The 21,376-nt window shown below is 38.2% G+C and overlaps 2 protein-coding genes across 8 annotated transcripts in view; one reads left to right on the top strand and one right to left on the bottom strand.

Moving 5' to 3' along the window:
- RELCH (RAB11 binding and LisH domain, coiled-coil and HEAT repeat containing) overlaps positions 1–1,378 on the bottom strand; it is a 120,684-nt gene extending 119,306 nt beyond the window's left edge. For 4 of the 7 annotated variants that reach the window (XM_030810305.1, XM_030810299.1, XM_030810298.1 and 1 more), the window contains exon 1: positions 596–1,378. In XM_030810305.1, coding sequence (XP_030666165.1) covers positions 596–1,121 — 526 coding nt within the window. In that variant the 5' untranslated portion in view covers positions 1,122–1,378. The remainder of the gene's footprint in view (positions 1–595) is intronic. The other 3 variants (XM_030810302.1, XM_030810301.1, XM_030810300.1) reach the window with 1 other exon arrangement.
- A 202-nt stretch (positions 1,379–1,580) lies between these two features.
- PIGN (phosphatidylinositol glycan anchor biosynthesis class N) overlaps positions 1,581–21,376 on the top strand; it is a 141,407-nt gene continuing 121,611 nt past the window's right edge. The window contains exon 1 of the mRNA XM_030810307.1: positions 1,581–1,781. The gene's annotated coding sequence lies outside the window, so the exon portion shown is untranslated. The remainder of the gene's footprint in view (positions 1,782–21,376) is intronic.

Genomic DNA, 21,376 nt, shown 5'->3' on the forward strand with positions numbered 1-21,376 from the left:
AACATTACTGAAATTAAGGCATTGAAACTGAATTACATCAACTTTACTTCAACAGAACAAATTTTGTGCAGCAGAAAACCTAATTTTGGCGGTGAAAAAGTCGTCCCAAAGACAAAGGGTCTTAAGTACATCTGACTTTTCGGAGACAGCAGCAGTGTGTCCTATTCTTTCTTTCCTGGCTCAGACTCAAAAAACTACTGCAGGCACTTCAGGTAACACTATTTCCTGGTAGTGTGATTCAGGTAACTGGAGAAAAAGGAAAAATGCTTAAAGCAATAAACTAGTATGAAAGGGAACCTTCTGGAGTCCCGTAATAGCCAGGGAACTAGAAACTCTTGATATTTTATAGATACTGACACCAATAGGGGAGCCAGGAGCCAAGTGTAACACCAGCCAAGGGTTGGAGGCAGGCAGAGAGAACAGTCACTGCCTGATCCTTTTGCTTCCACCGCAAAAGAGCGCCCCTACCCCAATACTCTCGTTCCTTAAAATGTCCCTATCCTCGGGACCCAGGCAGAAATACCCCCTCTCCCCTACAGTAACTTCCTACAATCCCAACAACCCTGCCGGAGTGTGATAGGCTGCGTCCACTTACTGAGCTGTCCCCCGCCCGACGTTGTACTCGGTTCCCGACCTCCAGCGCCCCCAACGCCGGCTGCTCCAGGGACCCCTGGCGCCCCCGTCCCCGGCGGGGTTCCACTTTGCCTCTCGAAGTTGCCTGGATTGGAGAAGTAGTCGCGCAGCCGAGGCAGCTCCCGGCCACTCTCTAACAGCTCAGTATGCAGCTCCAGGGCGGTCAGCAAGTATTGATCGCGCAACAGCTGAGCAGCGATCGCATCAATTGACAATCGGGCCGGGGCCTCCCCGGTGCCCCCCAGGGTCACTGCAGCCGCCGACGCCTCCCCAGGGAGCCCTGGCCGCGCACTGCTTCCTAAGGCCACGGGATCCTGTGGCGACAGCGAGCCCGCAGAGCCAGGATCTAGGCCACTTCCGGCACCCAGCCGAAGTACTGCCCGCCGTTCCTCTGTTGCCGCTACCTCGTCATCGTCCTCATCCGAATCGCTGAGAAATGGATTCACGCCGCCACCACTGCCACTACCTCCAGGCGCCATCGCCGCCATCTTATCCTGTCAGGAGTGTGGGCGCCTCCCTGACTGGATCCGACAGGCCGCAGCCCGAATCCTCTAGGCCTTAGGGGACACAGCGCACCTCCACAGCCCCGGCCTGACCACGTCCTGCCTCCCGACTTAGAGACAAGGAGTAGGCTCCAAGGCAGGAGATCCGGATGCAGCTGCACCTGATGCCTCAGCCTCTGCTGCACCAGCAGCCCAGCTCTGCAGGCGTCTTCCTGGTCTCCAGTCTCGCGAGAACTGGAGCGTGCCCTGCCCCGCTCCCCAATTTAGCCCCGCCCAGCCCCGCCCCAGCCCTCTTCAGCTCCGCCCATTCCCAGCGCCAGATAGCAAAGATTGAAGGCCCCGCTCCCCGCTCAAAAGCAAAACTCCACCCACGACTCCTCCATGATTGGTCAGAGAAGGAAGGCGTGGAGAGGACTGACGGGAGACTGGCCCGAGAATTATCGCGAGAGCGGCAGCGGCCGGGCAGGTGTTGGGGGCGTTCCGGGATTGAGGGGTGGTTGTGGTGGTGGCTTACGAATACCCTCCCGGCTATCGCTTCAGTGGGTAGAGGGGACCCCTGCCCGAGAGCTTTAATGGAGCTGGGTCCTGCCTTCGCGCTGAGGAGCCCTCGTTTTCGAGATCAGGCCTGACCGGGATAAGCTCCAGGTAAAGTTCAGGGACCAGTGCGCGGAGGGTGTCGGCGCCCAAACTGTGGTGTCGCGCCTGCGGACGCGCTGTTTCGCTAGTGCGCTGCACTTTTTCTCGCTATTTGCTGCCAGTGCTGACATTTTGTCCCCACGGATAGCAAGTGTCCAGGCCTGTAGTCAGAATGTGACTTCCCTTCTTTTCCCTTCTCTGCCACATGCTTGCACACTCGGGAGGCCTAACGACAGCGCGACTTCTCAGCCCCAGAGTTGGTCCTGCCTGTGGGTGGGGACGGGGGCTGGAGAGACTAAACGGAAAAGGGAACGCTGAGGTTGGCATTTGCCTGGATCTGGGAGCATCCTCGAGTTGGACAACAATTAGGTGCTCAATAAACACTTAAGATTTAATACACTATTTACACAACAGGGACCCTTCAGAATATCAAATGCTGTCTCACCAGTAGACAGGTAAGTAAACTTAAGCCAAGAGTGGTTGATATAAAATCAACTCCACGCCGGGCGAGGTGGCTCACGCCTGTAATCCCAGCACTTTGGGAGGCCGAGCCGAGCGGATCACGAGGTCGGGAGTTCGAGACCAGCCTGACCAACATGGTGAAACCCCCTCTCTACTAAAAATACAAAAATTAGTTGGGCATGGTGGCGCACGCCTGCAATCCCAGCTACTCAGGAGGCTGAGGCAGGAGAATCGCTTGAACACCGGAGGCGGAGATTGCAGTGAGCCGCGGTCGCACCACTGCACTCCAGCCTGGGCGACAGAACGAGACTCCGTCTCAAAAAACAACAACAGCAACAACAACAAAAAAAACAAAAAAATCAATTCCACTAATAAGGAGTCAAAGGAATTAACATCATTTCTCTTATGTCCCAAACGATTCTTTATCCACTGTCTCCTGCAACATTTCTGACTCGTTCATTCAGGCTAGAATCAAGGTTTTGGAACTTAGAACTATTTTAAAAGTTGAATGCTTCAGAGAGTTTTGATTTTTTAAATGAAATGTTAGCATATAAAATACATATCCTAAGTTTAGAAGATCAACGTTTATCTTTTATGTCATTCCTGGATTATAATCTGAAAAGGTAAAGGATTTTCCAGTCAATACAATTAGACTGCTATTTCTTATGGCTCCTATTTTTTTTGCACACAAATGACCACTTTTGCAGGTTTTAGATTTCCTTTCTTAGTGTACAGCTTCCAGTAAATGCCGAAATACATAGGCAGTAGAAATTAGTGCTATCAGGTAAGTGACATATTACATCAGTGTGTAGTAAACATTCCACAGTAAAGTATCTCCCGTTAGCTCCATGGAAAAATTAAAATAGAGGATTCTTACATAACCTTAGGTCAGGTTATTGGTTTACATGTAAAAGTATGCCAACAGTTAAGAGTAGGCTTTAATTTCAATTTACCCAGGCTCAATAAACTAAAATTTTCATTTGAATGGAGATTTGGGTTTTTTAAATTTTATTTTTGCTAGAAGTTTTTTAAAAAATAGCACCAAGAATTTTAACTATTTTTTATAGGACATTAGTTCCCAATGTTTTAATGATAAATAGTTTTCTGTGCCATATATTAAAAGTAAAACAGGGGGAAAAAATCCCCCCAAATAGAATCGAAATGGCAAATACTGTATCCTGTTAGAGATTTCTTAGCAAAAGGGATTGCTGATCCGTATTTTAGTTGGATTTTCCAGAGAGATTAAAATGGAACCAATTTCTGGAATCCAGGAATGGAGGATTAGTGAATGGCATGGGAAGGGCATGATTAGAAATGGATTGTTTATATACAATATTTCCATTTCCATGATTGGGAAATTGAGAAATCTCCTGCATTTAGGATTCCTTAAGAGGATTATGCTTATAAGATAGAAAAGCTTAAGTTCAGATCCCAGTTCTACTCATTATTTATTGTGAGACCTTGAAAAAGTTACCTAACTTCTCAGCCTCACTTGCATTCATCTATCAAAGGGGATAAGGAAAGTACACAGAGTTGAGAATGTTCTTGTCCCAGTGCCTGGTACCTGCTACACAATAACTGTTACTGTGGTCACTTATTAATTAATGAAACATTAGTATATGTAGAGAACATTTTACAAGTTTTTAAAAATAAAACTAATATCAACTGTTTTGGCAGTGCAAGCCTGAAAAAGCAATTAAGTCAGTAGGGCTGAAGGGAGTATCTTTAATTTGGGGTCTAAGTTCTAAAACACAAGTTGAAAATAGATTTAAAATGTTTCCTTAGAGAGTTGTAAGAACTTGCATGTAGAGAAGTTCTTCCCATACAAATCTGTAGTTTTCTGCTTCTGTTTCTGCTTCCTATCCTATCACCATGAATTTGTGTGTTTGATCTTGTAAGCCCATAACAAATCAACTGCCCAGTCTTCTCAGTAGGTACTTTTCTTTTCCACAATACACAGAGGTTTGGTTATTCGTGAATAATGTATAAGTAACACACCCTGGAATATTAAAAATTACCGATCACTACTTATAATAATTTATTATTAATAGTGTTGGGAAATTTCCTTTTTACTTAGTAAGATTTTCATTACTCTAGGCCCTTACAACTAATGTTTCATCTGACTAATGATAGTTATTAAAGCTTCTGCCTTAGCAATGAAGATGTAAAAGATGGCTTTTTTTCAAAGCACGTCAATCATTTTAGTATTTAAAAAAGTTATTTTAGGCTTTAATATTCTTAAAAGAACCACAGGTAATGTTCTGAATGCAAGTTTTGGTTGACTTGAGGTTTTAGTACTACCTCACGTTTTATTGTTTCTCAGTGTGTGATAAACATCCACAGATATAAACTAGATAACTTGTATTGGTACATGAATATATCTTTTTAAAATTTTAATAGTTATGCATTTGTTTTGGAGGTATTTCTTTTTCAATAAATCTGAATAAATTGTGATTTTCTTTAAAAAATACAAAGTAATATTTAGTGTTAAGCAATTAAACTAATTAAAATAAGTAGTTTGTGAATGCTGATATTTTGCAATCACTGCAATTTTATTTACATTAATAGTAAATTACTTTATCATAAAAGGTTTAGTTTAGTTTTTTTTTTTTTTTTTTAAGTATTTTCAATCTTCACAGCTTGTTCTGGAGGTACAAAAACAGAAGCAGGGCATCCTCTAGTGGCTATAGTGCATATTGCATTTACCCTTGAAATGATAATTCTAAATAATTTATTCAGCAAACATTTGAGTCCTTACTAAGTGCATAGGACTCTGATGAGTGTTGGAGATGCCCCGTCCTGCTGTCATGGAATTGTGGTGAAGTGACAGAGACAGACATTAATTCAAATAGTCATAGACAGAGCTATGTAATTACAAACTGAAGTAAAAGTTTTCATTTCTGACTTGACCTGCATAGTCCCTAAGGAAGTGATGCTTGAAATGGAATGTTAGGAGAGAGTGGAAGATAAGTTGCAAGTGCATTCTGCAGAGAGGAATTGAGCCTATGAAGGTCTTATAGTAGTGGGATACTTGAATAAAAGAAGGGGCCAGTGATGTGAGATGTTACAAGTAAAGGGGAGTGCTATGAGACAGGGTTAGGAAAGAAGGCAGAGTCTAGTCTATAAAAGACCTTGTTAGTCACATTAAGGATTTTAGTCTTGATTAGTATGTGAAAAGGCACTGGAGAGTTTTATACAAGGGGTAAGATATTCAGATTTTCTTTTGAAAAAAGAAAAGCAAGTAATACTCTGGCTACATGGCAAGAAGTGGATCAGAGAAGGGTCAGACTATATAGGGGTGACCTATTCCTGCATTGCAGTAGTTCCTATAAGAGATGGTATACATCTTAAATTACAGAGGTGTCAGTGGAGATTCAGACAAATGAACAGATTCAAGAAACACAAAGTGGACAATTGTTGGATTAAATAAAAGGGAAGAATAGGGTGTAAAGAATGATGCCTATTTCTCAGACTTACATACTTGGTGGGAAGATAGTGTCACCTCCTGAGATTGTGAACACTAAGGATTTAGTAGGTAGTAGACAAGGCTCATGGGAAATATTATGAATTTGGTTTTAAACCTACTCAGTTGGAGTGTCTTTGAAATGTCCATGTAGATTTATAAAGGTTGGAGTTATGTATGTGGATTTGGAGCTATAATTTGTTGAGACTTTTGCATATAGGTGATAACTGAAGCCATGGATGTGATGAAACATGCCAGGATAGAAAGTATAGAGTGAGAAGAAAAGATAGCTGAGGACCAAGTTTTGAGTAACTCCAAAATTCAATGACCAGATAGAGACTGTTCAACATTGGTTAGGGGTGTAGGTGAAAAATGAAAGCAGTAATGTTCACAGAAGCCAAGTGATAAGAGCCTATTAAAAAGGAGAAGGCAGCCAGGCACAGTGGCTCACGCCTGTAATCCCACCACTTTGGGAGGACGAGGTGGGTGGATCACCTGAGGTCAGGAGTTTGAGACCAGCCTGGCCAACATGGTGAAACTCCATCTCTACTAAAAATACAAAATTAACTGGGCATGGTGCTGCGTGCCTGTAATCCCAGCTACTTGGGAGGCTGAGGCAGGAGAATTGCTTGAACCTGGGAGGTAGAGGTTGCAGTGAGCCAAGATCGCGCCACTGCACTCCAGCCTGGGCGACAGATAGGGAGAGACTCTGTCTAAAAAGAAATAAAAATAAAAAGGAGAAGGCTACTGGGCCTAGCGACTCACACCTGTAATCCCAGCACTTTAGGAGGCCAAGGTGAGTAGATGACTTGAGCCCAGGAGTTCAAGACCAGCCTGGGCAACATGGCAAGACTCCCTCTCTACAAAAAATACAAAAATTAGCTGAATGTGGTGAACATGTACCTGTGGTCCCAGCTACTTGGGAAGCTGAGGTTGGAGGATCACTTAGCCCAGGAAGCTTAGGTTGCTTAGAAAATGAAGACTAAAATATAGCTATTAGATTTTGCACTATTAACTGTCTGTACTTTCTTATGAAGTAATGACAATAAGGTTTAAGTTGTTTGAGATTTAGGTGGTCAGGAAAAAAAAGAGGTCACATTTAGTCTTTTCAAGAAGTTTGACTGTGTTGGGGAGAGAATGGCAATAGATGTTTAAAATTTGTTTTATTAATACTGATATTTATGAGATGTATCTTTTTCAGAAATATAGTATTTCATTATGAAGAAACAATTTATCTGTTCCCTATGGTTAGATATTGTTTCCAATTTTTTATTATTACAAATAGCAGAAGCCAAGATTTGAATGTAAAGGTTTAAAACTTGTTTGTTTCTGATGTGTAATTTTATTGTAGTAAATTCTACACTAGTAGCAGTACTAATACTTGTGAGCTGGTTAAAAACATAAGCTGATGTTTACCTCACACCATATACAAATAATTATTTTTGTCTCAGAGGACACAAACCAACACAAATAAATTTTAAATAATGAAAGGTAAAAAGCAAAAATCTAAAACTATTAGAAGAATATATGTGACATAAGAACCAGGGAAGTTTTCTTCTATAGTACAAGACACAACAAACTCACACCAGAAAGGATAAATGTTTGACAAATTTTACTGTATTAAAGTTGAAAATTTCATTTTAACAAAAGGCCCTATGAACAAAATTTATATATAAATGTGTATATCTAGCTATGGATAAACGTACACTATATAAACATACACACACATATAATTTTAATGTACAAGTCAAATAAAAGGTCGATAACCCTAACCCTCTCTGATCAAAGGATATGAATAGGCAATTGAAAGGAAGAGAGACCCAACTGGCCAATGAAAACATGAAAAAATGTTCATACTCACTAGTAATCAGGCAAATACATATTCAAATAACAGGATGCCAATTTGGCCTGTTCAAATTGTCTTAAGGAAAATATGACAGTATCAAGCAATTGTGGGGATTTAGAGATATACAAGGTTTCATAAGTTGCTGGAGGGTATCTAAATTAGTATGGACACTTTGCCAGTCACTTGTAAAGTTGAAAATATTGTTTATTAGAGCAATTCCACTTATAGAGGTGGCTTTCAATCTTATTTGTCCATAGAATAATTTGAAATAAAACTTTCAGTACAGGTTACATACATGCAAGAATATAGATGTGTGGATACACAGGAAAAAAACACACTTTTTCAAAATAATAATGTACTACTTCTGGAGTACTTTATGATGTGATATATTCTCTATTTTATCCTGTCCTATTGTACTGTATTCTATTTCATTTAAAAAAAAAAGAAAGAAGGCTAATTGCAGTCCATTAAATTATTTTGTTATGGGTCAGTACTCTATAGTTTGTAAAATTCTAAAAATCTCCAACTTTACCATAAGAGAGCAGCTTAATTGCCATATTATTTGTAATCATGACAATTGTGAGCAATGTTGATCAGCAGGATAATGTTCAAATAAATTGTAATAGAGTCATATAATAGAATATATGTCTTGAATGTTTGAGATCATTTATAAGGCTTTTTTGGTAGTACTGATTAGAATAAGCTTATAAAAGAAATAATGGCTTTGCATCTATACTGGTAAAACTTAATTTCAAGTAAGGTGGGGAAAGCAGGAGTGGAAATGCTGATGATTATAATATTAGTGTAATCTTGTAGAATGACAGGTGGCTTTTATTTATGTTTGTATTTATTTATTTTGAGACAGGGTCTCACTTTGTCACCCAGGCTGGAGTGCAGTGGCGCAATCTCGGCTCACCAGCAGCCTTGATCTTCCGGGTTCAAGCAGTCTCCTGCCTCAGCCCGACAAGTAGCTGGGACTACAGGCATGTGCCACCATGCCCGACTAATTTTTGTGCATTTTTTGTAGAGATGGGGTTTCACCACGTTGCCCAGGCTGGTCTCAAACTCCTGAGCTCAAGTGATCCACCTGCCTCGGCCTCATAAAGTTCTAGGATTACAAGTGTGAGCCATCAGGCCTGGCCGACAGATGGCTTTTAATTACACAATTGACTGGGTTTAACATATATACTCTTCATAAGAAGAACATCAATTTATGTAGATGCCTCGTGCTCTCAGGAAGTAGAGTGTAACTCCTCACTCTTTAAGTGTTGGCTCAATGTAGTGACTTCCTACCAAAAAGTGTAGTATGAAATGGGGGAACATTTACACGCAGAAACTTTACAGTGAACTTTACAGTGGAGAAACTGAACAAACCGCCTCAGCCAAGTGGTCAAGTTTTATATTAACAGTTTAGTAAGTCATGTTGACAGTACCCTTAATATGATGTGAAGAAAATGGTACTTAATGTATGTATGTTTCCTCTCCTGAACCCATAACCCCAGACTTACCATGAGAAAAACATCAGATAAATCCCAATAGCAAGACATTATACAAAATCTCTGACCAGTACTCCTCAAAGCTCACAAGGTCATCAAAACAATCAAAGTCTGAGAAATTATCACAGCCAAGAGAAGCCTAAGGAGACATGGTGACTAGCGTATCCTGGTAGAGTTTCTGGAACAGAAAAAGGATATGAGATATAGATAAAAGATTTTGAACTCAAGTGGGCATGAATCATCTAAAGAACCAATAACCTCTGTTCTACTTGCCATGAGAAAATTTGAAAATTAGTTCTCATATGGGATTTTGTAAAGTCCCATAGAATTTACAGTTAAAAATGACATAAATCATGATGAAAAAATATATACCCCAGAATAATAAGCAAATGAACTAGTGCTAATTATATGGCTTAACAGTTTATCTGATAACCTTGTGTGCAGGCTCCAAGTACTATCTTACAGTTTTTCTTTCCTCTTCTTTTTTTTTTTTTTTAAAGTGGGTCTTGCTATGTTCCCAGGCTAGCCTTGAATTCCTAGGCTCAAGCAATCCTCCCGCCTCACCCTCCTAAGTAGCTGGGACTACCAGCACTATCTTAACAATTTTGGCTGGTTTTACTTCACATCATAGGTTTGTGTATTTTTAGTAAATGTTGAAGTGGTTAAGAACACAATCTCTAGGTGACATTACCGAAAATGGCAGAGTATGGTGGTTTATTATAAGGGTTAGTTCCTCCGCTGAAACAAGCATAAGGGGGCAGAGTGACAGGATCAGCTGCTTTGGGATTCTAAAATCTGGTCTGACATTTACAGCAACCAGGAGACTGCATAATGAAGAAGAGGGCAGCTGAATTTCAGAGTGCTGTGGCATTTAATCCACTGGATTACCATCCTCATTCACCATTGTGGCAATGGCAGCAGCTGTGGGGACTATGGCCCGCATTTCTGGTGTGACTTGCTTGTATTTAGTATGGACTTTGTTCTTAAAATACTGTGGTTGTGCATTTTGAGCTGTCTAGTGGTTTCCTGAGTGACCAATGTAAAGGCTGAATTTTGTCCCGTCCTTATCCCCTGCAAAAATTACATGTAACGCATGCCCAGAAGATCCTGAAAGGTGCCTACGCTTCTACCTTTGGAAGATCTGTGAGCACTAGATAAGCAGAAGGTGAAGGCTGAGGCAGAAGTGTAGGTGGCCAAGCTTAGTGTAAGAGTACTTCATCTGAGTGCCAGATTACAAAAACTTGGGAGAGTACTATTTGTTTTTGTTTTAGGCATTTAAGGAAATCTAAATCTGCCATTGGCTGATCAGTAAGATAACAAAACAGAGACTTTAATGACCATAAACAAAAGGAATAAAGTCTTTGCAAAAATAGTTTGGAAAAGTTACTAAATGAAAGGCTGAACCCCTCAAAAATAAAAGAAAATGCCAGAATTCTGGAATCTGATTTCTAGAATTACTGCATTATAATATTCAAAATATAAATTTCAATGGAAAGTTATAAAAAACATACAAAGATTCAGGAAAGGATGGCATATTCACAGAAAAAAATAAATAAATTGGAGGAAGCCACCCTTGAGGAAGTCCTGACATTGGACTTAGTAGACAAAGACGTTAATCATCTATCTTAAATATGTCAAAATGCTATGGGAAACCATAGACAAAGAACTAAAGGAAGTCAGGAAAATGATGTATGAATGAGATAAGAGCATCAAAAGAGATAGAAATTATAAAATGAACCAAATAGAAATACTGGAGCTTAACCGTACAATAATTGAAACAAACCATTCACAAGAGGGATTCAGCAGCAAATTTGAACAGGTGGAAGAAAGAATCAATGAACTTGAAAATGAGGCAATTGCAGTTATAGAAGCAGAAAGAAAAAGGAATGAAGAAAAGTGAACAAAACCATAAGGACCTATGGGACACCATATTTAATTCATAAGCTTTTTAGTATGGTTTATGCCAATGTCAACATTAAATCACTGATAGTCTGTAAGTTTAGCAAATAATGTTTGACAAGAACAAAGGTTACCTGAAATCAGAGCTATCCATAAAACTTGTGGTGGTTTATAACAGTGTATCTTTTGAGTATAGATTCAGACTCCAAATTTTTTTTTTTTACTTTTTATTTAAAAATAATTTTTAGATCTGTGGAAAAGTTGCAAAAACAGTACAGAGTTCCAGTACACCCTTTACTCAACTTCACCTAATGTAAACATCTTACGTAAACATCGTATAATTATCAAAACCAGTACATTAGTATTTGTATAACACTGTTAACTACAGATCTTAGTTGAAGTTAACTAGTTTTTCCACTATTGTCTATTTTCTCATCCAGTTTCCTTTGTTGTGTTTAGGAAAGTCTCTTTAACCTCCTCCATTCTTTTACAGAGTACTTGTCCATTATTTTGTAGGCTGTCTCAATTTGGGTCTATCTGATATATTACTATTATTAGATTGAGATTATGCATTTTTAACAAGAATACCACATGTTCTTTTGCCAAGACTACCATGTTTTGCCTTTCTCAGTGTATCTGGTCAGGGTTACATGATGTTAGTATGTCTTACTATTGGTTATGTTAACCGTGACCACTTGGTTAAATGGTGTCTTACTATTTTCTCCGTTGTTAGTATTTTTCCCTTTGTAAGGAATAAATATTTGGAGAAGTTTCTTTAAGACCGCAAATATCCTGTTTCCCTGAAACTTTGATTCATTGATTTTAGCATTTATCAATGGATCTTGGTGGCAATAATTACTGTGACGTTTGCCTAGTTATAATTTTATATCTCCCTCATTCCTGCTACCTGAATTAATTGAAATTATTCTGTAAAAAAGAGATATGGGATTCTAAACTCATTAATATCTCATTGTATTCTGGTAGAGATAAGGATAATAAGTCATTACTTGATAAAGCAATTCTCTCTAACATAATGTTAGAGAAAATGATCAATTCTCACTTGGTTTTCCTTTCTGGAATTTTAGATACTCTTTTATAGCCTAGTTATATATCTCATTAAATAAGTTATTTAAAAATAAAAATTGCCTGAAACTTCTTGTTCATTTCTTACCCTTTCTTTATCTGAAATTTGAGACAATAGAGCCTGTACTTCCTAATTGGAAAGATTAATTAGCTAATGATGGTTCCTAAGATATCTAGGGGGAATTTTACAAGCTTTCAAGGACTTTTATTAGCTCTCTTCCTGCCATCTTCCCCAAAATAAGTAAAATTTCTCTTTGACTTGATGCTGCGTTAACTATACTTTTCAGTGGACTAGGGGAAAATAAATAAATAAAGTTCAAATATATACTCATTCCACCAATGAATCATAAAGTGACTGCACTATGCCATTAGGTGGTGAGCATGAGTGAACAGAAACACAGTCATTGCCTTCATTCTAGCTTATATTCTAGTCTGAGGATACATATTAGAAACATGCATTTGGCCGGGTGTGGTGGCTTACACCTGTAATCCCAGCACTTTGGGAGCCCAAGGTGGGAGGTGATAGGATGCCATAATGAGGTGAGAGAGGTATGCAGGGCCATGGAGGTAGTGGAAGAACATAGGATATTACTCTTGGAACAATGGAAAGCCACTCACAGACTTTAAGAAGGGAAAAGATGTAATCTAATTTACATTGAAAGGGAAGAAAGTGGAAATTTTATGGGAAATGGGTTAAAGAGTTTTAACCTTTAATCTGAGTTTTGGGGTCAGTACCTGTATATAAAATTCCTGAAGAACAAGTAGAATGAAGTATAGTGAACAAATGAAATGTACTACAATTTGTAGAGTAAAATATGTAATTACTTTAGATGAAGGGAGAATTTACATTGTGTAGTTTTCTGCAGTTTGGTAGGGAAACCATTTGTAAGTTGTTGAAGAGGTCCAGGTGAAAAATAATGGACTTAGGTGATGGCAGTGAATGTGGAGAAGTGAAAACATGAGTTCCTTTGAAAGCAAAACTCAACTGGACACTGAGAAATATTAAATATATAATGTTTATGTCATTCGTGTTTAGTAGTGAACACTGTGAGTCTGTAATCAAGAAATTATTATATTAATTTGATTAGGGGAGTTTTCAGATCCTCTTAAAAGTTTTTTTGAGGGGGAGGGGATTGAATTGCATGACAGTTTAAAAATGGTCTCATTGTCTTGTAGCCATGATTTTTATAGGAACTCAGTAATTGTATAGGACATTCATTTTTCTGTTCAGCTAGTTGCTATATATGTTTTTAAAAATATTGTGAATACTTACCTAAAGCACTTTTAAAAAGAATACATTAGCATTAATTTAACTGATTTACTTAATAATATTGGGAATTTAATAGGATCAGAGAAAATATGAATAATATAAGCTTCTATTGGATAATGCAATGGTTAAAAGTAAATGTGTCTATGATGGTAGTTAAGTCTTTATAATTGTTTACTCGTTCATCTCCCCTAATTAGATTTTTACTGCTGCATATTAAATAACAGTATGAGCTGAGACCTCACTTCATGTTTCTGGCCTTCAGCTTGTTCTTTTGTGAAATCAAAGTTTGACTCAATTGCCTTTGCTTTATAATATGCCATTTCTTCATATAGGCAATAAACATTTACTAAGGAGCTAATAATGGATCAGTCACAGGTGGAAGAATGTTGTGAATATAGAAGTGACTGGGAGTGTGTCTAAAAGATCATATAATTTAGTATGTAAAACTGAAAAAGTAAATAATTACAGCAGTGAACTAGGAGCTACCATGGAAGTGTTTCTAAGGTAGACGATGAGAAGATGAGAAATGATCAGGTTTTTTTTTTTTTTTTTTTTTTTTTTTTTTTTGAGATGGAGTCTCGCTCTGTCGCCCAGCACGATCTTGGTTCACTGTAAACTCTGCCTCCCAGATTCAAGCGATTTTCCTGCCTCAGCCTCCTGAGTAGCTGGGATTACAGGCACCTGCCACCACACCCAGCTAATTTTTGTATTTTTAGTAGAGATGGGGTTTCACCACATTGGCAGATTGGTCAGGCTGGTCTCGAACTCCTGACCTCGTTATCTGCCTGCCTCAGCCTCCCAAAGTGCTGGGATTACAGGCGTGAGCCACCACGCCTGGCTGAGAAATGATCACTTTTAATGGTGAAATTATGGAAGGATTTTTAGCTTTTGCCCCCTATTTGTTGCTCTTCCTTGCGTTCCAATTGGAAAGGATGAAGGGAGAGAATTAATTAGGTGGTTGAATTGGCAGAATTTAGTGACCATGTGACTAGTCTTGCTTCATAATGTTTAGTTTATCTTTATGAAGCAAAACTGAAGTGTTATCATTTACTGAGTGCCAAGTGTTGGGCTAGGTACTTGACATACATTTATTCTAATCCTCACAACCATTTTTATAGTTCATTGGTATTATCTGCATTTTGGGTAATTTTAGTAATGTACCTAATGCCAGAATCTGCTAAGGACATGATCTCCAAGCGCATCCAAAATAGACACCAAGGCTGAGTGCAGTGGCTTACACATGTAATCCCAGCACTTTTTGGGAGGCCGAGGTGAGAGGATTGCTTCAGCCCAGGAATTCAAGACCAGCCTGGATGACACAGTGAGACCCAGTCTCTACAAAAAGTAAAATAAAATTAGCCAGGTGTAGTGGCACACCCTGTGGTCCCAGCTACCCAGGAGGCTGAGGTGGAAGGATTGTCTGAGCCTCGGAAGTTGTGCTGCTGCACTGCAGCCTGGGTAGCAGAGTGAGACCACTGTCTCAAAAATAAATAAACAAAATAGACACCAAGTTGCCTTTTAAAATTTTGTAGACCATAACCTAATAAATGGCTGAAGAGAGTTATTGCCAAAATCCTTGTTATTTACAGAGTTTATTTGCATGATTTGGATCATGCAATATCTTCTTAATGTACTTATAAGTTAAGTACATTAAGATTCTGGCATTAGGTACATTACTTCTTATTGGGACCAATAAGAAGTCCCAAATCTTAATTACCAATTTGGCAGGAAAATATATCTTTGTCTCTTCTATTGCTTTCTTCAGCATAATGTAAAGTCAACTATTTACAGTTTGATTTTAAAAATATGAGTTGGGTTGCTTCACAATCTAGTTATTTTTAGTATTGCTAATATTTTATGTTTGTATGGTGTCACTGGGGAGTCTGCTTATTTCCCACAATACTTCTGTAATGGAATAGGGCTGACGGTGTCTTTTTTTATGGATAAGGAAACAGTAACAGTGACTTTACTAGAATCCACTCTTATTATGTAACAGAGCTAGATTTTTATGTTGGCTATTATAACTTTAAGATGGTCAAAGTTCTCAAATAAAATGTTTTGTTACTTCAATAAACCTTGGAAAATTTATATTATCTTTTAACACATAAACTTTTATACTTAACTTAGCAAAGCAGTGCAGTGGCAAATGGGACAAGAAAGAACATGAGCCCAGGGAGTTATTCGTAAATGCAAATATACATTTGCATTTACAAATACATCTTAATGTACTTAACTTATAAGTACATTAAGAAGAGTACTAAGATTTATTTCCATGATAAAGAAGAGGTGTTTAAATCAAAGTGAACATCTGTAAATCTAAATATGCTATACGTACTTTAGCTCTGGATAGAATTTAAGATCTAACTGAAAGGAACTAAGTACTTGAAAAATGACTTATTTTGAATAACTAAATGTGATACTTGACCTTAGACTGGATCCTGGACTGCAGGACAGGAAAAAGGGATCATAGGTAAATATTATGGACAATTTTAGGCAATAAATTTGACAATTTAGATGAAATGGACAAATGGATAAATTCCTTAAAAACTACGAAAGCTTAGAAGTAATAGATAATCTGAATATCTATGTGTGTTTATCTATATCTATATATATGAAGACATTGGATTTATGGTTAAAAACCTTGTCACAAAGAAAACCCCAAGCCAGTGGTTTCATTGGTGAATTTTGTTACTCAATAAAGGAAGAAATAATACAAATGTTACACAAACTCTTCCAAAAAGTGCAAGAAGGAACAGCATTTCCCAACTCATTGTCTGGTACCAAAACCACAGAAAGATATAAGAAAAGAAAATTATAGTCTCATATCTTTCATCAACTTTGCTGCAAAAAGTGGTAAAATTTTAACTAAGACCAACAATATATAGAAAGGATAATACTTAATGACTAAGTGGGGTTTATTCTGGGAATATAAGATGCGTTTAACATTTGAAATTTGATCAATATTAATTCACCACATTAACAGGCCAAAATAGAAAAATCAGATGATCATAATTATCTCAGTAGATGCAACAAAAAGTATTTGACAAAATCCAGCATCCATTCATGATTTAAAGCTGTCAGCATATTAGGAGTAAAAGGAAACTTCCTCAGCCTACTAGAGTAAATCTACAAAAACCTGGAAAACTGACAGCATTCATCCTAATATTGGAAACAAGGCAAGGATTTCTGCTGTAACCACTTCTATTCCACATCATACTGGAGGTTCTAGATAATACAGAAAGCATAAGATGTAAATAAAATACATAAAGATTGACAAAGAAGAAGTACAACTGTCTTTATTAATACATAACCTAATTGTCTTCAGAAAGTTAAAAAGCATATACACAAAAGCCACCATTACAGTTGATCAGTGTTGCAGGGTACAGGGTCAATATATAAAAATGTTGATTTAAGAATTAACAAGGAGAAATTGAAATAAAAAATAACAGTACAATAGTACCAAAAATATGAAATTTGTAAAGATGGGATTTAAAAATGATGTACAAGACCTATACATTTGAAACTACAGAACATTGCCGAGGGAAATTAAAGAAGACCTAAATGGAGAGTTATACTGTATTCCTGGACAGAGAGACTAAATATTGTTATCAATTCTTCCCCAGTTGGTCTATGGATTTAACTTTGTTCCAAACAGAATGTCATCATGCTTTTTTATAGATACTGACTTTGCTTCTGCAGCTTCCTTACCTCTCTCAGCCTTCATAGATTGAAGAGAGTTAGGGTGTTACTCTGGATCAGGCTTTGGCTTGAGGAAATGTTGTGGTTGGTTTGATCTTCTATCCAGACCACTGAAATTTTCTTCCTATCAGCAGTAAGACTGTTTCACTTTATTATCATTCATGTATTCACTGGAGTAACACTTTTAATTTTCTTCAAGAACTTTTCCTTTGCATTTACAAACTGGATAACTGTTTAAAACAAGAGGCCTAGCTTTCAGCCTATCTTGGCTTTCAAAATGCCTTCTTCACTAAGCTTAATCATCTCTAACTTTTGAGTTAAAATGAGAGATACATAAGTCTTCCTTTCACTTGAATACTTAGGAGGCCATTGTAGGGTTATTAATTGCCCTAATTTCAATTTAGTTGTGTTTTGGAATAGCGAAGCCCAAGGAGAGGGAGAGAGATGGGGGGTGGCCAGTTGGTGGAATAGTCAGAACACACACAACATTTATTAAGTTCGCTGTCTTATATGTAATTGTCTCAAAACAATTACAATCATAACATCAAAGATCACTGATCATAGATCAACAACGATAGTAATGAAAAAGTTTGAAATAATTGCAAGAATTACAAAATATGACACAGAGACATGAAGTGAGCACATATTGTTGGAAAGATAGCACCAATATACTTGCTCAATGCTGGGTTGCCTCAAACTGTCAATTTGCAAAAACAAATCTGCAAAGAGCAATCAAGTAAAGCACAGTAAGATGTGGTATGCCTGCTTCTAGAATATATTAAGAACCATTATGATTCTGTAACAAGAAGACAATCTAATTAAAAAAGTAAATCCATACAAATAGTAGATGGAAATCCATACAAATAGTAGATGGAAATAGCCTATGGAAAGATACTCAATAACATTAGTCATTAGGGAAATTATATTAAAATCACAACAAGCTACCAGTACACACCCACTTCAGGTGAAGTTTAAAAGATTGACAATGCCAGGTGTTGCTGAGGATTAGAGCCACTGAAACTCTCATATATTGCTGGTGGGAATGTGAAGTTGTACAACAATTTTGGAAAAAAGCTAGTTTGTCAGTTTCTGAAAAAGTTAAACATGGCTGGGCACAGTGGCTTACACCTGTAATCCCCGCACTTTGGGAGGCCAAGGCAGGAGGATTGCTTGAGCCCAGGAGTTTCAAAAAAATAAAAAAATAAGAAGAAGAAATGAAAGCACACGCCCATACATAAGCTGTTACATGATTCTTCATAGCAGTTTTATTTGAAATAGCCAAAAACTTTTAGAAACGACACAAGTGTCTGTTAACATGAGAGTGAATAAACAAATTGTGCTATATCCATGCAATGGAATAATGCTCAAAAACTTGTATGATTCTAAAAGTATTTATGCTCAGTGGAAGAATTCAGATGGAAGAGAGTACATGATGCAGAAATAGATTTTTATAACATTCAAAAATGCAAACAAATCTATAGTGGTAGAAAATACATTAGTGGTCTGGGCACAGTACACCTATAATTCCAGCACTTTGGCAGGCCAAAGTGGGCAGATCACTTGAAGCCAGGAGTTCCAAGACCAGCCTGGCCAACATAGCAAAACCCTATCTCTACTAAAAATACAAAAATTAGCTGAGCGTGGTGGTACACATCTGTAGTCCCAGCTACTCAGGTGGCTAAGGCATGAAAATTGCTTGAACCTGGGAGGCGGAGGTTGCAGTGAGCTGAGATCATGCCTCTGCACTCCAGCCTGGGTAACAAAGTGAGACCGTCTCAAAAAAAAAAAAAAAAAAAAAAAAAAAATTAGTGGTTGTCTAGGAAATGGGATAATGTTGGATTACAAAGACTCGTAAGAAAACTTTTAGGGTTGATGGGTTTGTTTGTTATGATTGTGATTATTACACTTTATGTATAGTTTTTCAGCCAATTATGCCTCAGTAAAGCTATAAAAATGCTATAAAGAACATTATTGGATCACTTCACAAAATTGGAATATGGATGGTAGATTAAATATTACATTGATGTTGAATTTACTGAATTGATACCTGTACTGTAGGTGTATAAGAGAGTATCATTATTCCTAGGAAGTAAACACTGAGGTATTTAGGAATAAAGAGTCATGGTGTATATAACTTATCCTCAAATCGTTCAGAAACAATATTATGTGATCAGATATATACAGAGAAAAAGGACAAAGCACAGAGGCAAGTCTGGGATGGAGCAAAGCAGAAAAGGAGTGGGGAAAAAAGGAACAAATAGGGAAAATGTAAACATTTAGGTGAATATGCTAAGGGGTATACAGGTGTTTGTACCATTTTTGTAACTTTAAGTTTGAAATTATTTTCAAATAAAAGATATTAAAAATGTGTAATAAAGAAAGCATGGTTACTTACAATGATTCCATAGTTGGGACATAAAATATAATAATCAGAAAGAAAAGTTGGTAAATTGAACTTAATCAGAATTTTTTTTTTTTTTGAGACAGAGTTTCACTTTTGTTGTCCAGGCTGGAGTGCAATGGCGCTATCTTGGCTCACCACAACCTCTGCCTCCCGGGTTCAAGCAATTCTCCTGCCTCAGTGTCCCAAGTGGTTGAGATTACAGGCATGCGCCACCACGCCTAGCTAATTTTGTATTTTTAGTAGAGATGGGGTTTCTCTATTTTTGGTCAGGCTGGTCTCAAAATCTTGACCTCAGGTGATCCACCAGCCTTGGCCTCCCAAAGTGCTGGGATTACAAGCATGAGCCACCGCACCTGGCTGAACTTAATCAGAATTTAAAAGTACTGTTTTTTTATACACACCGTTAAAAAAATGAGAAGGGATAAAAAGATGAGATTAAAAAATGTGCATTAAACATGTGAAAAGTTGCTCATCATCATTGATCATCAGGGAAATGTAAATTTCGTAATATATTATCTACAATAAGTTATCACTACACTTCTATTGTGTGTGTGTGTGTGTTTATACATATAGAGAGAGAGAGGGAGAGAGAGAGAGAGGGAGGGAGAGTGTGTTATGGAGACACAGAACTTTGTTTTTTTCTTTTTTGAGATGGAGTTTCACTCTGTCGCTCAGGCTGGAGTGCAGTGGTGCGATCTTGGCTCACTGCAGCCTCTGCCTCGCAGGTTCAAGCGATTCTCCTGCCTCAGCCTCCCAAGTAGCTGAGACCACAGATGTGCACCACCACACCTGGCTAATTTTTGTATTTTTAGTAGAGATGGGGTTTCACCAGGTTGGCTAGGCTGGTTTTGAACTCCTGACCTCAAGAGATCCGCCCACCTCGGCCTCCCAAATTGCTGGGATTACAGGCATGAGCCATCATGCCTGGCCAACTTTGAATACACACACACACACACACACACACATCTCTCTATATATGTCTATATATGTGTGTGTGTGTGTGTGTGTATATATATATATATAGAGAGAGAGAGAGAGCATGCGCTCCTGCTCTCTGTCAATAGACAAGGCATACGGGAGAGAACAAGGTGTCAGTCTGTGTTCTTAAGGAGCTTACATTCTAGTGGAAGAGATACACTAAATAAATATTTATTTTATTTTTTATTTTACTTTAAGTTCTGGGATACATGTGCAGAATGCACAGGTTTGTTACATAGGTATACATGTGCCATGGTGGTTTACTGCACCTATCAACCTGTCATCTAGGTTTTAAACCCCGCATGCATTAGGTATTTGCCCTAATGCTCTCCCTTCTTTTGTCCCCCACCCCCGCTACAGGCCCTGGTGTTTTGTTGTTCCCTTCTCTGTGTCCATGTGTTCTCATTGTTTAACTCTCACGAGTGAGAACATGTGGTATTTGTGTTTGTGTTCCTGTGTTAGTTTGCTGAGAATGATGGCTTCTGGTTTCATCTATGTCCCTGCAAAGGACATGATCTCATTCTTTTTTATGGATGCATAATATTCCATGGTGTATATGTGCCACATTTTCTTTATCCAGTCTACCATTAATGGGCGTTTGGGTCGGTTCAAGTCTTTGCTGTTGTGAATAGTGCTGCAATAAACATATGTCTGCGTGTGTCTTTATATAGAATGATTTATAATCCTTTGGGTATATAACCAGTAATGGGATTGCTGGTCAAATGGTATTTCTGGTTCTAGATCCTTGAGGAATTGCCACACTGTCTTCCACAATAGTTGAACTAATTTACACTCCCACCAACAGTGTAAAAGCATTCCTATTTCTCCACAGCCTCGCCACTAGATAAATATTAACAATAGCTACAGAATGTATGATTGTTTGGATCAAGGAAGATGGAGGAGGGGCCTACTTCAGAGTGATCAGAGGAACCTTTAGTTGGTGACGATTGAGAAGGTGCATGAAAGATGAGAAGAAGCCTGCTGCAGGGTAGAGCCAACCAGAG

This window comes from Nomascus leucogenys, chromosome 4, assembly GCF_006542625.1.
Source record: "Nomascus leucogenys isolate Asia chromosome 4, Asia_NLE_v1, whole genome shotgun sequence".
Lineage (NCBI taxonomy): Eukaryota > Metazoa > Chordata > Mammalia > Primates > Hylobatidae > Nomascus > Nomascus leucogenys.